The sequence below is a fragment of the Cervus canadensis genome, chromosome 2 (assembly GCF_019320065.1).
Source record: "Cervus canadensis isolate Bull #8, Minnesota chromosome 2, ASM1932006v1, whole genome shotgun sequence".
Lineage (NCBI taxonomy): Eukaryota > Metazoa > Chordata > Mammalia > Artiodactyla > Cervidae > Cervus > Cervus canadensis.
In genome coordinates this window covers 24,333,794-24,351,616 of record NC_057387.1, presented here as the reverse complement: position 1 = coordinate 24,351,616, position 17,823 = coordinate 24,333,794, and the positions used below count along the sequence as shown (strand labels likewise).

The 17,823-nt window shown below is 39.3% G+C and overlaps 1 protein-coding gene across 2 annotated transcripts in view; it reads left to right on the top strand.

Annotated features, from left to right (window-relative positions):
* WDR3 (WD repeat domain 3) overlaps positions 1–17,823 on the top strand; it is a 39,230-nt gene that overhangs the window by 20,610 nt on the left and 797 nt on the right. For both annotated transcript variants that reach the window (XM_043459627.1, XM_043459633.1), the window contains exons 13-26: positions 988–1,089; positions 2,340–2,425; positions 2,867–3,002; positions 3,729–3,785; positions 4,940–5,040; positions 5,247–5,358; positions 5,483–5,617; positions 5,886–5,936; positions 6,617–6,682; positions 12,655–12,747; positions 13,189–13,236; positions 13,941–13,984; positions 15,619–15,747; positions 17,510–17,603. In XM_043459627.1, the coding sequence (XP_043315562.1) occupies positions 988–1,089; positions 2,340–2,425; positions 2,867–3,002; positions 3,729–3,785; positions 4,940–5,040; positions 5,247–5,358; positions 5,483–5,617; positions 5,886–5,936; positions 6,617–6,682; positions 12,655–12,747; positions 13,189–13,236; positions 13,941–13,984; positions 15,619–15,747; positions 17,510–17,603 (1,254 nt within the window). The remainder of the gene's footprint in view (positions 1–987; positions 1,090–2,339; positions 2,426–2,866; positions 3,003–3,728; positions 3,786–4,939; positions 5,041–5,246; positions 5,359–5,482; positions 5,618–5,885; positions 5,937–6,616; positions 6,683–12,654; positions 12,748–13,188; positions 13,237–13,940; positions 13,985–15,618; positions 15,748–17,509; positions 17,604–17,823) is intronic.

Below are 17,823 nucleotides of genomic sequence, written 5' to 3'. Positions count from 1 at the left end.
ATATGTGCATTTTATTAGAAAACCTGTTATCACAGTGAATATTTTTTTTGCCCACCAAAAAGTATAAAGTAAGCTGGAGAGAGTTCAAGAGTCAATGTCAGGGAACTTTAAATTTTAGTTAAAAGTACCCTCATTTTTCATTCATTCACCAAATGTTCATCCACTATTAATCGTTTCAAAAACTATTTGTATGACTCAGAATCCCTAGCCTCGTGTCTGTGCTAGGCCATTAACATACATTATCTCATTTAATCCCCACAACTGGTTAGAGAGGTTATTAATATAAACTCCATTTTTCAGATGGAAAAACGGGCTCTTGGAGATGAATTTACCCACAGTCAGAGTGAGAGAGGGGCAGCCCTGGGAATCAAGTCTTCTGCTTATATTCTTTCCACCACGCTTACAGACTCACCATATAGCCTGCTTGGCCACTGTGTGTGTTCTGTTCTATGCTGGTCCCAAGACCACAGCATATACAGGGTCTAAACAGGAAGCGAGGCTGATAGTTTTCTAAGCTACCATGATTTTTTTTTCAAGTTCATTGTCCTCCCTAGCATTGTGGGTGGTATTTCTTCCTGTCAATGTATTCTAGAGGGGAAGCCAAAACTAAATGGAGAGTTGTTAGTCCACTTAAAGGATTGATTACATTTTTGAAGGTTTTTAAGTCCCCCATTTGCTATGATGTTTACTCTTGATACACCTCTGGCTGTGACATTTCCCATTTGAAGTTGGGGGAACCAGTGGAAGTGACCGTAGTCCTGTACTACAAAGTTGTACCATTCCATAGTTGCAGAGTATAGTGACCCTGCCAAAATGAAACCAGTATGTCTGTAGGAGATTTAACAGCACTTATTCACAGAGGAAGTCCAGCAGGTAGACCATGGAAGCCGTTTCCTGAGCAGTTGGCCCCATTGTTGCTGCTTGATTATGAAGCTGTAGATGTGCATCGTGGAGGTTGCGGGCGTGTTCATCTTGTGTCTTCCATAGACAGGGAAGCTGCAGCTTTATGACTTGGCCTCGGGAAATCTTCTGGAGACAATAGAGGCACACGATGGAGCTTTATGGTCCCTGTCTCTCTCTCCAGATCAGGTAACTGAACCAGATGTGACGATCTGGACTTGAGTACTCTGGCTGTACCTCCCATCTCTTATATCAAGTTCTGCTGCTGCCTAACAGGGATTTAAAGAAAGCCCACTCTTTGTGTAATCTCTATATATGGTGCCATATTTTGTACCTGGTAATACGAAGAACTGTCACTATGATCTGAATTCTTGTTCAACTGCTCTTGATAATGAGCTACATGACATCAAAATACTTATCCTCCTACATTACCAGTGATTTGTGATACTTCTTAAGAGGAAATATTTCCTTGGACAACACAATGCAGAAGTTAGAGCAGTCTTTTCTGCTCCCCCTTCAGTCTATATATCTATGACTATACAAGTCTAGTGGTTTTTAGTCAGTTTGTGAGCTTTTTCCAGTCAACAGCAGTGTGTTTCCTTTCAAAGGAGTCACTCTGGAGGCCTGAAATGATGCTATTTGTTGCTCAGAACATTTTCAGATTTTTTTTTTTTTGACAATACCTGAAGGGATTGTAGCCCATTTATTTGAATGTCCTCAGTAGTGGCAAACCTGCATTCCCTGAAAGTAGATATTTTTGGGAAAAATGGAACCTGGAATTTAGATTGAGTAATGCCATTGGGGACAGAAATAAAGCAGCTTTTAAAATGTAAATAGTAGTTAACATCTGGGTTTGTGGAGTGTTCTATTTTCCAAAGTGTTTTCACAAAATCCATCATGTCATTTACTATTATTTTCACAATGGTTTTATAAACTAGGTAGTCTTTATCTCTTTAGCAACACTAAGGATCATTGTAAGGTTTTCTTTCTATGTTATAGATCTCTGAAATGGCAGAATAGACATTTGAGATCTAGTTTTCTTACTCCGTGTTCCTTACACTTTACACTAACCCTAAAATGTGATGAGACCAGTTTAATACTTCACAGCGAATTCTTTTGACTGTTGCGTTACTCTGTAGTATTGTTGAGTCTTTCTTCCTGACACCGGATGAAAGTGTAACTAGAACTTTACATCAGTTATCATCTGACTACATTAGGCAATGCCAGGAGTTAGTTCTCAAATGAGACCTGTGGAGGCAGCCCTGAAAGAACAAGAAAGGGGGTTAAGGAAAAACCACACATCTTAATTCTTATCCCATGCCTTAAATAAAAATGGTCTTTTGTATTATTGTATTTGTATTATTGTATTATTATTATTTGTATTATCAAAGTTTCTGTACTAAGATACTTTCCTAACAGAAATGTCCTTTGATTTTCAGCGTGGCTTTGTGACAGGTGGTGCAGATAAATCTGTCAAGTTCTGGGATTTTGAGTTGGTGAAAGATGAAAACAGTACCCAGAAAAGGTGAGTAGACTTTTTTTTTTTAAATTTGTGTCCATTTGTTGGAGTGAAAAGGAGGCACCACTGAGTGGGTTTTTGACACATGTATTTCTCTTGAGCTCTAGAGGGAGAAGGCAATGGCACCCCACTCTAGCATTCTTGCCTGGAAAATCCCATGGACAGAGAAGCCTGGTAGGCTGCAGTCCATGGGGTCGCTGAGACGGACACGACTGAGCGACTTCACTTTACTTTTCACTTTCATGCTTTGGAGAAGGGAATGGCAACCCACTCCAGTGTTCTTGCCTGGAGAATCCCAGGGACGGGGGAGCCTGGTGGGCTGCCGTCTATGGGGTCGTGCAGAGTCGGACACAACTGAAGTGACTTAGCAGCAGCAGCAGCTAGAGGGTCTTGGGATGTCTGCCTTTGTAGAGTACTCATTTTTCTCGATGCTTTCTGTGATGCTAGGCTTTCTGTGAAGCAAACCCGAACCTTGCAACTAGATGAAGAAGTCCTGTGTGTCAGTTACTCTCCCAATCAAAAGCTGTTGGCTGTGTCTTTGCTGGACTGCACTGTGAAAGTTTTCTATGTTGACACTTTAAAGGTATGATGGTTATGCCTATGGGTGTTTTCTTTCTGACTGAACTTGGGTTGAGACTATAGATGTGGCCTTGACTGTTTCCAGCAGTAGTAGTTTATTGAAAACTTGTTTGTGAATCCAAACATTGCAAGTGCACTAGTAAGGATGGACTTCTGAAAGAATCCTTTGGTTCATCAATTTTGTTTAAAGAAAATTATATTTCACACATTCAGAAAAATCTGTGGACAGGAAATCCTGTTGTAGCCAGTAGTTTTAAGAGCATTGCTAGCTGTCCTAGGCAGTGATCCCACACTTGGCGGTACATCAGGATCATTTGGGTTGCTTTTAAAAATATGGATCACTGGGCTCTATAGCCAGAGTCTCGGTGGAACTGTATTAGGCCTGGACGTACTGTCATGAACCAAGTGCTCCCAAGACTCTTCAGCTAAGAGATCTGGAGAACATCTCTGTGCTGGGTGCTGACTGAGGGAGCAGGCCTCAGCAGCATCACGGGCTTCACTATACTGCACTGTTCTTGGCAAGAGCATGCAGGGTTTGTATGCTAAGTTGTATGGGTACAAGTGACCTTCAGTGGTTTGTTGTCTTCTTTGATGCACAGACATAAAGTAATCCAGGACAGTGTTTAGCACTGTATTTAGAGTTATAGTTTAGATCGACGTATAATAAATTACACCTGCATTTTATAGACAGACATGAGTTACTTATATTCTTTTTTTTTTTAATATTTAGTTTTTTCTCTCACTATATGGACACAAACTGCCTGTCATATGTATGGACATCTCTTATGTAAGTAAAATTTATTTAAATAGTTTCTCAGTAACAAGTTATCTTTTCTAAACACTTTCTTTGTTCTAGGCTTGATAGCTTCATTTTAGTGTTTTTCAGTCTGGTGTATAACTGACTACCCTAAAAAAATTATAAAAATATTTATTATAATCATATCTTAAATATATATCTCTTTAATCCTTTAGAATGTTTTCACAGATACCTGAATTAATTCTCATAACTAACTACCTGGTTTGGATTCCCCAAATAGTATTTTCTTATCTAAAGTACTATAATTGGTAGAATACCCTAAATTGTGAAGGACTTTCAGAAAGGCATCCCTGCTTTGTTCCGAAGTATAATAATGCTCATAAGGAAAATGGAACTTTGCAATATTTATGATATTTTGCACTGTGTATACTTTTAGTCTTTTGACCAAAGTCATATGTTTTGCAGTGTCTAGTTATGATTAGGAGTGGCAGTATGGAGGGGTGGGATGGGGTGGGAAGTGGGAGGAAGGGGACATATGTATACCTGTGGCTGATTCATGTTGATGTATGGCAGAAACCAACACAATATTGTAAAGCAATTATCTTCCAATTAAAAAAAAAAAATCTAGTCTGTGTAAAAGGAACTGGCCACCTTGCCTTACCTATCTGCACTCAGGGCATGAACCGCATAAATTGGTGTCAGAAAATATTTTTCTTCTTACATTGACAGCCATTTGAACTAGGTGCTAAAATAGAGAAGCAGTGACAGGAGACATGGCATAAAGATGTCTAGGTCGTAAGCATTCTAGTAGCTTCTTTCCCAGGCTCATTCTTCTCTTTTCCTCTTTTCTCCCCCCAAACTCTGTCAAACTGTGACAGAAATTAGAGAGTCTTTATTCTATCAATTTTAACAAAGTAAACAGATAACCTACATCAAAGCACAACACTGCCCTGTGGCAGGACCAAAAACATCTAAACCACACAGTTCTTGCTCACTTAACAAGCTTTAAATAGATTTGTAGGTAGGAGCAAGGATGTGGGTGCTCTTGATAAAGAGATGAAATTAATTTTTTGGTGCTGACTTTGACATTTTTGAAAGAAATGGAATAAATGTTCTGGTTAGCTTTTCTCTATCTAATCAGGGTTTCAGATGATCTAGCAGTGTTTCACTTCTCTTCTTTCTAGGATGGAGCACTGATAGCAACTGGCTCCGCAGACAGGAACGTGAAAATCTGGGGTCTGGACTTTGGGGACTGCCATAAGTCTCTGTTTGCGCATGATGACAGGTAGATGTCGTCTTTTCAAAGACCTCCTGTTGGGTTACCTATCAATGTCGTTTCCTGGGAACATCTTTTAGTGTTCTCAGATAGTTAGAAATTTAAAATTCTATTAATAAAACTCTAGGACTAACTGTCCAAAAGCTATTTATGTGTGTTTAAAACTTTAATAATGAGGAAGTTGATGACGTTTGATTATTTCTCTTCCTTTTCAGTGTGATGTACCTAAGGTTTGTGCCCAAGTCTCACCTCTTCTTCACTGCTGGGAAAGACCATAAGATTAAACAGTGGGATGCAGACAAATTTGAACACATACAGACTCTAGAGGTAACCTCTTGCCTGCTTTGACATGCTCAGTACTTAACTTCTTTTAAGGCTGAGCATTGATTTCCCACCAGTGTAGCAGTCTATGAATAAGGTATTACTCAGGTTTTGTCTTTACTGTCTGCAGGGGCACCACCAGGAAATATGGTGCTTGGCCGTAAGCCCCAGTGGGGACTATGTTGTATCATCATCCCATGACAAATCTCTGAGACTTTGGGAGAGAACAAGGGAGCCTCTTATTCTTGAGGAGGAAAAGGAGATGGTAAGGACTTCAGGCTTGCTGGGTTTCAGTCCCTGCCACGCTGTCTCGGCTGAAGGTTCCTGTCTAGTTCTGTCACACCTCACATGCAGTGCTAGCCCATTGGCCTCCAGAAGATGTTTCCAAGACTGCCGACACCACTTGGGCAGCCAAGTGGAGATAAAGATCCCATGAAGGGGTTAGATTGTGAAAGAAGCAACTTCTCACTGTCTCACTTCACATGGTGATCATGTTTTATCTTTGAAATTAACTTATATCCATCTCTTGACAGCAAAGGGAAGCAGAATATGAAGAGAGTGTGGCCAAAGAAGACCAACCAGCAGTAAGTAGATCTTTCGGGATCCTCATTCTGTGCCCTGTCATTATCTTATTGGCATTTACTGTAATTTCAAGAATTTCTAATGGAATTAGGACTGGGGCTAGATGCCAAAATCATCTGCAGCTGATATGGGAAAGAATCTGTGTAGTCCTTCTTAATTCAGCTGTATATCCTGATTTTATGGGACAAATGACTTGGTATTAAATGATTGTCATTCTGGCTCCCCACCCCCCCCCCCAAAGGAGGCTCTAGGGAACTGTTTCACTGTAAATCAAAAATCAGAAAAGAATTGCAAAATTAAGCAATCTCTTTAATCATGTGTTGTAGAGCAGAGTATTCTTATGATAATGCATGTAACACATTTAACATAGTGGCTGGCACTTACTCCTGGAGAAGAGAATGGCAGCCCACTCCATTATTCTTTTCTGGAGAATTCCATGGATAGAGGAGCCTGGTGGGCTACAGTTGAAGAGGTTGCAGAGTCGGGCATGATTGAGTGACTAACACTTTTCACTTTCTTTCACTGGCACTTACTAATTTCTCATTTAATGGTAGCTGATAACACAATGTAACAACAATCATCATAACACAGTATGTCTATTCTTTTCTGGACATAAAATTAATTTGTTGCTTCTTTAACACCTGTCAGTGTTATGTTAAAAGGATCTCTTTGTTTCTGGCAGGTTCCAGGAGAGACTCAAGGTGACAATTACTTCACTGGAAAGAAAACTATTGAAACGGTCAAAGCAGTAAGTTGATATAGAATGTTGTATCTCATTTTAATTTTTTATTTTCAAAAAGTATTTTATTAAAATCTAAAGAAAAACAAAGGAAATAATTACAAGAAATAAAAACAGCATGAAATTGCCCTGTTCCCATATTTGACCCTAAAACCACCAAATAAGCTTTAAGAGCCCCTAATCTAATCTCTTTACTTTATGGCAGTAGTTCTCAGAGTAGAGCCCCCAGATCTACTGAATCTGAACCACAGGGGTGGGGTTAGCAATAAGTGTGGCTTTTTTGTTTGCTTTTTTTTATCATAGGCTTTTTTAAAATTGAAGTATAGTTGATTTACAGTGTTGTGTTAATTTCTGCTGTATAGCAAAGTGATTCAGTTATATACATTCAGTTCATATATATGTATCTATACACACACATTCTTTTTCATATTCTGTTCCATTATGGTTTATCATAGGAAACTGAATATAGTTTTCTGTGCTGTACAGTAGGACCTTGTTGTTTATCCAGTCCATATGCAGTAGCTTGCATCTGCCAACCCCCGTTTGCCACTCCATCCCTCCCCCAAAGTAACTATGAATCTGTTCTGCATGTCCATGAGTCTGTTTCATAGATAGGTTCTTTTGTCATATTTTAGATTCCACATACAAGTAATATTATATGGTGTTTATCTTTCTCTTTCTGACTTACCTAGTGTGATAATTCCTAATTGCATCCATGTTGCTGCACATGGCATTATTTCCTTCTTTTTTTATGACCGAGTAGTATTCCCTTGTATATATGTACCACATCATCTTTATCCATTCATCTGTCAATGGACATTTAGGTTGTTACCATGTCTTGGCTTTTGTGAGTAGTCCTGCTATGAACATAGGGTTGTGTATATCTATTTAGATTAGAGTTTGGTTTGATTGTATGCCCAGGAGTGGGATTGCTGGGTCATATGGTAATTTGATTTTTAGTATTCTGAGGAACCTCCATACTGTTTTCTGTAGTGGCTGTACCAATTTACATTTCCACCAACAGTGTAGGAGGTTTCCGTTTTTTCCACATCCTCTCTGGTAATTGTTATTTGTAGAGTTTTTAATGATGACCATTCTGACCAGTGTGAGGTGGTACCTCATTGTAGTTTTGATTTGCATTTCATTGATAATTAGCAGTGTTTAGCATCTTTTCTTGTGCCTATTGACCATCCGTATTTCTTTGGAGAAATGTCTCTTTAGAGCTTCTGTCCACTTCTTTGATTGGGTTGTTTGTTGTTGAGTTGTAGGAGCTGTTTGTGTATTTTGGAAATTAAGCCTTTGTTGGTCACATCATTTGCAGATGTGTTCTCCCATTCTGTAGGTTGTCTTTTTGTTTTTTATGGTTTCCTTTGCTATCCAAAAGTTTTTCCCATTTGTTTTTTTATTTCTATTGCCTTGGGAGACTGACCTAAGAAAACATTGGTACAATTTATGTCAGAGAATGTTTTGCCTATAATCTTTTCCAGGTATTCCATGGAGTCATGTCTTATGTTTTAAGTGTTTAAGACATCTTGAGTTTATTTTTGTGTATGGTGAGAGGGTGTGTTCTAACTTTGATTTACATGCAATTGTCCAACTTCCCAATACTTGCTGAAGACTTTTTCTCATATGTTCTTGCCTCTTGTTGAAGATTAATTGACTGTGTATGTGTGGGTTTATTTCTGAGTCTCTGTTCTGTTCCATTGATCCATATGGAACAGTTTTTGTGCCAGTACCACACTGTTTTGATTACTGTAGCTTTGTGCAAAAAGTATTGTCTGAAGTCTGCCTCCTGCTCTGTTCTTTTTCTTCAGGATTGCTTTAGCAATTCTGGATCTTTATGGTTTCATATAAATTTTAGGATTCTTTGTTCTGTGAAAAACAAACGTTAGGGATCACTTCAAATCTGTAGATTGCCTTAGGTAGTGTGGCCATTTTAACAATATGAATTCTTCCAATCTAGGAGCACGGGATATCTTCCCATTTCTTTGAATCCTCTTCAGTTTTCTTTATTAACAGTTTATGGTTGTCAGTGTATAAGTCTTTAATTTCCTTGGGTGGGTCTACTGCTAAGTACTTTATTTTTGGATTGAGAATTTGAAAGGTGTTCTGGTTGTTTTGGATGTAATGTCCTGAAAATATCAATTAAATCTAACTATTCTATTGTATAGTTTAGAATCTCTTGCTTTATTGATCTTTTTAAAAGATCTGTCCATTGATGTGAGTGGGGTGTTAAAGTCTCCTACTACTACTATATTCTTGTCAGTTTATCCTTTTAAGTCTATCAGTGCCTGTTTTTTGTATTTGGGTGCACCTATACAAAGGTCCGTCTGGTCAAGGCTATGGTGTTTCCAGTGGTCATGCATGGATGTGAGAGTCGGACTGTGAAGAAAGCTTAGAGCCGAAAAATTGATGCTTTTGAACTGTGGTGTTGGAGAAGACTCTTGAGAGTCCCCTGGACTGCAAGGAGATCCAACCAGTCGATCCTAAGGAGATCAGTCCTGGGTATTCATTGGAAGGACTGATGCTGAAGTTGAAACTCCAATATTTTGGCCACCTCATGCGAAGAGTTGACTCACTGGAAAAGACCCTGATGCTGGGAGGGATTGGGGGCAGGAGGAGAAGGGGACAACAGGATGAGATGGCTGGATGGCATCACTGACTTGATGGGCATGAGTTTGAGTAAACTCCGGGAGTTGGTGATGGACAGGGAGGCCTGGCATGCTGCGATTCATGGGGTCGCAGTCGGACACGACTGAGCGACTGAACTGAACTGAACTCATACATTGGCTGCATATGTGTTGATGAGTATAAAATCCTTTTCTTGTGTTGACCCTTTTTTTGTGTGTGTGTGTGTTGACCCTTTTATTATTATACAGTGTCCTTCTTTTTCTTTATGGCCTTTGTTTTATTATTTATTTTTCATTTATTTTTATTAGTTGGAGGCTAATTACAATATTGTAGTGGTTTTTGCCATACATTGACATGAATCAGCCATGGATTTACATGCGTTCCCCGTCCCGATCCCCCCTCCCGCCTCCCTCCCCATCCGATCCCTTTGGGTCTTCCCAGTGCACCAGCCCTGAACACTTGTCTGATGCATCCAACCTGGGCTGGTGAGCCTTTGTTTTAAAGTCTATTTTGTCTGATAGGAGTATCGCAACCCACACTTTTCCTCTCGTTTGTGTTTGCACGGGCTGTCTTTTTTACATGCCCTCACTTTCAATCTATATGTGTCCTTTGCCCTAAAGTAGGTCTCTTGCAGGCAGCATATTGTAGCTTTTTTTTTTTTTTAATCCAGTCTTCCATTCTGTCTTTTGATGGGAGCATTTAGTCCAACGTTTGACAATTAAGGTAATTATTGATACATATTTATGGTCATTTTAAGTATGTTTTCATATTGATTTTACATTTTTTCTTTGTCTCTTTTTCTTTGTGTTGTTCTTTTGTGGTTTGTTTCCCTTTTGATTATGTTCTCTTTTTGGTTTTTCTGAATCTAGTGTATGCTTTGAAGTTGCCCTGTGTTTCAAGTATGTGGACCCCATCCTATATCTACTTGCTTCAATTGGTAGTCATATAGGTCAAACCCATTCCAGGAAGTAAAAAAAAAAAAAACAAAAAACCCTGCATTTTCTTACTCTCTTGTCCCACAGTTTATGATTTTGATGTCCTCTTTCACATCTTCATCCTTTTGCTGTTCATTTTAGTTATACCATCACTTTCACAAAAATGTTTTCTTTTTTTTTCTTTAATCTGTATATTAATTTATTGAAGTGACTTACTTTCCAGTTGTGATTTTTCTCTTTGCTATCTATTCTTACTAGTTTTCTATTTAGAGAAAACCTTTAATATTTGCTTTAGGATGGATTTAGTATTGCTGAATTCTTTTAGTTTTTGCTTATCTGAGAAATTCTTTGTATGTCCTTCTATTCTAAATATAATCTTGCTGGGTAGAGTATCCTAGGATGCAGATTTTTCCCTTTTAGGACTTTCAATATATCTTGCCACTCCCTTCTGGCCTGCAGTGCTTCTGTAGAGTAATCAGCTGATTGCCTTATGGGAGTTCCCTTGTGATGAACTTTTTTTTTCTTGCTGCATTGAGAATCCTCTTTATTTTGCCGTTTTTATTATAGTACGTCTTGGTTTAGGTCTGTTTGGGTTTACTTTTATTTGGGCCCTTCTGTGCTTCCTGTACATGCATATTTGTTTCTCTAGGTTTGGGAGGTTTTCAACCATAATTTCTTCAAATACATAATCCCCTTTTCTCTTTCTTCCCCTTCTGGAGCTGTATTATGTATAGATTGGCACATTTTATTATTATCCCATAGGTCTCTTATATTGCTTTCATTTCTTTTATTTGGCTGTCTGTTGTCTTGGTTGGGTGATTTCCATCTTCTTTTTTCCGGGTCACTTATCCTGCATTGTTTATTCTGCTCTTACTGTGTTTAGTTCAGTTTTGTCTCAAAAAATGAGTTTTCTTATTTTTCTTGGTTCCTCTTTATAATTGGTAGTTCCTTTAAGTTGGTGTCTGTTAGACTGAAGAGGTCTATTACTGTGGTCTTGCCAGGCTGTTTATATGTGGGCCCGTCCCTGTGTGGCTTGTGTGGGTTTAATACTTTTGGTGCAAGGACTGTTTCAGTGCGGATGCCTGTTGCCTCTTCCCTCGGTGTGTGCTGGCTGTCATCCCCCTGATGGGGGCGCGCAGATAGAGCAGCTGGTGCGCCGGGTGCTCAGCGGCAGTGGCGGCTCCGGTGCCGCCTGGCGCTCACAGTGGGAGCAGAGGCGGCTGGCGGCCACTCCTGGAGCCTGGGGCCTTGTGGCGGCTCACTGCCACTCCTAGAGCTCATGGAGGCAGCGTCCTACAGCCTGCGCGGTCCCTCAGAGAAAAAGGCTGTAGGGTGGACACCGTACCTCCCGTCGCACACTGCCGCACAACAGCACCTGGCCTCTAAGGTGGCCCAGGCTTCCTCTGCATGTGCCTTCAGGTGTGGTTGCACTAGACTCCAGACCCTTCAGACTGTTTTTGCACAGCCCACCCCAGTCTTCTTCCTGGGAATGACCTGAAGCCCGAGCTTCCACACCTAGCCCTCACAGGCACCAGTGGACACACGTCTCAGGCACCAGTGCACACACGTCTCAGGCTGGGGGTGTAGAGGGGTGGCACTGACCCACTGTGCAGGCCTCTCTCTATTCGAGCTGCTGCAGACCAGTTGCTGTATTCTCCTCTGAGGCTCTGAAGCTCTCGTCTGTCCTGGCTGACCTCCTACTAGTGAGGGGACTTCCCAGGGTGCAGGAACCTTTCCTCTTTCACAGCTCCCTCCCTGGGGTGCAGGTCCCAACCCAGTTCCTTTCTCACTTTCTTTTGTCTTTTGTTCTCCCCGGTTATGCTTATGTGGAGATTTTCTTGTTCTTTCAGAGGCCTGAGGTCTCCCACCAGCGTTCAGTAGATATTCTGTGAGAACAGTCCAACATGTAGATGTATTTTTGATGTACTTGTGGGAGGAGGTGAGCTTCATGTTCCTCTACTCCGCCATCTTGATCACTGCCCCATATCTCATTTTTAAAAAGGTCCCAACCAAATAGCCCTTTTGTGGCAAAAAGAATGATGAAATGTATAGATGGAGATCATAATCTCTCTTTTCCTCCCTTGTAACCAAGGACCTGAGCAGTGCTGAGTCTGTTTAATCAGTGTGTGGTTTCTAAGAAAGGAAGGTTTGATCACCTGTCAGGTGTCCCTGGGAGCTGCCCTGCTCAAGGTGTCCACTTACAGTCTCACCTGAATTCACAACACTTAGTCTTGTAAATGAAAAAACAAAAGCCAAAGACATCTGTGAATGCGGTTTGGGATGCTCTTGGCACATCTTTATTAAACTGATTCAAGCAGTTTAATTTGATAGCTTTTCGTCAGGCCTTCCACTTGCAGTGTTGTGGGATGATGAGTGTGTTGTGGTGACTTCCATTCTTTGTCATCGTCTGTGTAGGCTGAGAGGATCATGGAGGCTGTTGAGCTGTACCGAGAAGAAACTGCAAAAAGGAGAGAACACAAAGCTATCTGTAAAGCTGCAGGGAAAGAGGTGAGGCAGCTCACTACTGTTACATCCTGAGTGACATTTATTTATAGAGATAATTGCTGAGGAAAAAACATCATTTGTATGGATGTGATAGAATCTTTTCTAATTCAAACATTAGAAAGAAAGAATTGAAAAGCTCTATCTCAATAAAAAGCCAAGGATAGTTGATTTGAAATCGAGGTGATTACTGTATTGAGTTGGAAACTCAGGTTCCTGATTTAGTTTGGGAGGCTGGTGAGCCATTTTGGATTGCTAAATGAAATGTATTACCCAGACTCATTCATAAGCCCTATTGAAACTAAAAATATATTCTTAAATAATAATTCTTTAGCGTCAGTTTTTAGGGTCTCCTTCAGAACTATAAAATACTATTATGACCCTGCCTGAGATAAGCACTATCAAAGGCTTATTTTTTAATTACTTGATTTAATCATTTCTTCATAGGTTCCTCTTCCCATCAACCCCATCCTGATGGCTTATGGCAATATCTCTGTAAGTAGAATGTTTAATGGTTTCCCCCTTAAGGTTTAACCACCATTCTAAGGTTAAATTAAGGCAGGCACAAGAGAGGAAGTGAAGAGGCATTAGATTTGAGAATTGACATATTGGGAAATACTTTGTTGCTAAAAATCTCTGTTGACTGTTGGAATCCTTTAGGATATTTTGTATTTCAAAAGGACCATTTAATTATAACTTTCAAGTCACCTTTTCTGGTTGGACTGGACTGGTTTTTTTTTTGTTTTTGTATTCTTTTAGTGCTTATTTATGTTTAGTATCCAAAGAGCTGTCTTCAGATTCTATTCATTGAAGCTGAAGTTTTTGGACAGAAGGTTGTTATAAATCAGTCAGATAAAAGAGGAGAAAGGGAGAATAACGGGACAATGTATACTTCTGGTAATCTTTAATTACTCAATACTTTGCTTTCGCATTTCATCCTTCACAATAGTGATACACATCAGTGTCTTCATTTTATAGACAGGAGACTGTCCTGACTTACAGACTGAAGGGAACATAGTTGGCAAGCGGCAGAGTGGGATTGTGAACCCAGAGCTGACTCAGTCTAAGCCCATGCACGTATTGCCATTTTTAGAACACGGTTTGTCCTGAGAGATCTCCCTGGTTTTTAGGAGGTAGAGATTAGAGAGCTTCAGTTAAGAAGTAGAAGTATCACTAATGCCGTCACACTTCCATTCTAGCCTTCAGCTTATGTGTTGGAGATTTTTAAAGGAATCAAATCCAGGTGAGTGTCAGTGCACGGATTATTGTAAGTCGGCAGCTAACACCATTTACTGCACATGGGATAAGAACATTATAATTGATGATTAATTTATGGTTATTCCTTAGAGGGTTAACTATGTCAAACTTGGATGGAAAATAATTCATTATAATGTTCTTTTTGAATTAGAACTACAAGCCTCCTCCTAAAATATGAAGGGAGATACTTTTAAGGACAAATGAAGGGCAGTGCCACTTTACATCATAGGTAATGAGATTATTTGCAATTCAGTCAGAGGTACCAACTATTAACATTTTTTGTTGTATATTTCCTTTGAATTGTTTTCTGTGTACGTACAGAGTTGAAATCATATGTATACATTTTTATATCCTGTCCTTTTTCACAGGATAGTTCTGAGCATTTGCTCACGTTAGTAATTTTCTTCAGAAATACATCATTGAATTAATTCAAAATATTCCATTGTACATATAGTTATTATTAGGTGTTGCATAAGGGTTTTGCTATTATTAATACTGCTTCAGTGAACACCCTTACATATAAATCTTTGCCATCCTCATTGATTATTTTCTCAATGGTCCTAGCAGTCTGTTAACTAATTAATGGACATTAACTTTTCAAATGTTTATGTTGCTTACTTTCCAGAGTGCCTGTAATGACTTTCACCAGGCTTTTAAAAATTCTTTGCTGGTTTGATAGGCAAAAAGTGGTATCATTTTCATTTTTTTTATTAACAAAGTTAAAATTTTATTATATTTATTGGCCATTTGTATTTTTTCCTGTGAATTTTTACTTTCTCATTCTTGTGCTTTATAGATGTTTTTCTTACTGGTTAAGAATTTTTTTTATATCTTTTGTCATTTTTGGAATAATGTTTCTTGTTTGTGATTTATCTTTTGGTTTTATTTGAGTTTGACCTACTTAGTTATCATTTTTATACAGATCACAATATCTGAATATGTCACATATAAGAATTAAATAGAACCCAAGATAATGAAACTTTGCTAGAGAAATGTAAAGTAGAATTTAGATTAATGGAGGTAGGGTACATTCATAGATGGAAAGACTCTGTGTTTAAAGATTTAGTTTTTCTTAAGCTAATCTATAGGTTTGTGATCCCAATTGAAAGTCTCTTGAGAATTCTAATTGGAATTGATGGAATGATAATAGAACTAGCTCAAGAAAAGTAAGCAAACCAACCCAGAACAAGAAAGAGATTAAAGAACTATAAAAATAACAAAATTGAAACAGTACAGGATTGTCAGAATCAATCATCAAAACAGACTCTAAAGCCCTGAAGCAGGCTCTGTCGTACAGAAGGACTCAATAAATGGTAAAAGAAGTATCATACAAAGATAGGATACTCAATAAAAAGCTTTGAAGAACTGAGTTATCTGAAAGAAAAAAAGATTCTCCTACACTGCTATGGATCAAAATGCATCAACTAGGTTAAAATACTAAATATAAGAAAAATAAAACAATGAAAAGAGAGAGCCATCCATAATATAGATGATAGCTCTGGACGGGTAAGATCTATTGAAGTATATAAAAGGAGAAGAAAAAAATTGGAGGGGAAAAGATTTTTAAATTGACCATGTAAAGAAACGTGACGTTTTTAATGTTTGTTTTTCCCTCTCCAGCGAGCTGGAAGAATCTCTCCTTGTGCTGCCTTTCTCTTACATCCCAGACATTCTCAGGCTCTTTAATGAATTCATCCAGCAGGGCTCCGACATTGAACTCCTGTGTAGGTGCCTCTTCTTTCTCCTCAGGTAACGTCCTTTCCCAAGAGAACATCGGATGTCTCATGAGCATAACTCCTCCAGTACTGCCTCACCTGAAGCTTTCTCCATACTTTGTGATTAAGAAATGTGACACTTCAGTTTCAGAGACTGTTAGGAATTTCAGTGCTGCCCAGCACAGATTATTTCTTATCCTTTGGTGTCAGTCTTGCTCGTAAAGTGCCGATAGTGATGACCCACCTCCTGAAGGTAGGGGAAGGTACCTCCTGAAGAAGGGAGGTACTACGCTGCTCAGGATGCTCAGGCAGGCGGAGGTCTCCGAGTTCCAGTCTAAGGCAGTGGCCCCAATTCTGGGTAGGGTGCTGAAAGCCCATCCCTGAATGACCAGTCTCCTTCAATGGTGTTTCTTTGTAAACTATTGAATTTAAACTAAATGGTTTGGTTTTGTTTCCGTAAGAGAATTTTAAGGAGTAGTCAGCTTATTTCCCAGGCCTCTACAAATGCAAATGGAAGAGCAGTGGCGTTTTTGGAGGGAACCAAGAAACATAACTGCTTCCCCAGTAGCTTGGACAGTAAAGGATCTGCCTGCAATGCAGGAGACCTGGCTTCAATCCCTGGGTTGTGAAGATGCCCTGGAGAAGGGAATGGCTACACATTCCAGTATTCTTGCCTGGGAAACCCCACAGACAGAGGGGCCTGGCAGGCTGCAAAAGAGTCAGACACATTTGAACAACTAAGCATTCAAGAAACATAAAGAAAATGTTCATTACATTATATTCTTAAATAGGAAGAATTTGTATTAAATATGTAACAGAGGAAAAATGTATTTACAAAGGCTTAGTATATTCTTGGTAAAGGAAATGGCAGCCCATTCCAGTATTCTTGCCTGGAGAATCCCAGGGAGAGGGGAGCCTGGTGGGCTGCACTCCATGGGGTCATGGAAAGTCAGACATGACTGGGTGAATAGCGCACACACACAATACATTCTTATCTCCCACTCTGCCCCCCAGTCTCAAGCTGTTGTGTAAGAGAACAGGAATATTGGCAAATTGGACATTCCTTAAAATGCTGTTAGGGAAACAGCAGGAACTGCTCAGCCAGTACCAAGTAATTAAAAGAAAATGGTGTACTTGGTAAATTGGCATTTTTTCATGAGCCTTAACCCTTCATTCCTTTTTCTTTCTTTCAGGATATTAGCAAATGAAGATATACACGTTTACAGTGTATTTCTTATTGCTGTGGCATATGTTGAATCAGGGTTACTGATTCTAAGAGAAACACTGAATATTTCTAGCATGTTGGGATTGTAGATGGGTGCTACCTCACAGGTAGATATGGCAGTTCACAACTTGGATGAGGGTGAGCATGGAAGTTAAAAACCATGAAGTCATCCAGGGCATGTTGATACTTTTGGTCAGAATTTGATCATCTCTCTTTTTTTTTTTTGCTGAAATATAAATCTTTGAGTTAGTGTTTCTTAGAAGGCTCATTTTCCCTCTGAAATCCCTATAGAATACTGTTGTTAAAAATCTGTGGCCACTTGATAGATTGCTGGGAAAAGTCAGCTTTTTAGATGTTAGGAAACTAGCTTTTAAAATTATTAGATAGAGCTAAATAGTAGGGAAGAAACTTCTTTAGCTTTTTTTGCTAGAAGCATTTCTATATTCCCATGATGGGTGAAATGATTTTTTTTTTTTTTTTTTGCTTTGACATTTGTTTCTTTGCTGGTTCTAGGAGGTATAGCCAAAACCACTATTCTTTGTGACAATGCTTGGTGTTATTTTTCTATTAGGATTCACTTTGGCCAGATCACTAGCAACCAAATGCTTGTGCCAGTGATTGAAAAATTAAAGGAAACAACCATTTCAAAAGTCAGCCAAGTCCGGGTAAGTATCTTTGTAGAGGTAGCCATAGAAGAAGAAGGGGAGGTTCTAGTGTGTGTGTGACTTACAAGTAGCACGGTGTGCTGTACCCAGTCTTTGGTGATACTGACCTGACATACATATATATTTAAGATGAGTTTTCTGTTGGCGCTGGTAGACATGAGGAAAAAAAACAAGACTTCCGGGAGGGATGGGTAACAACACATGAAGCTTTGGTTCCTCT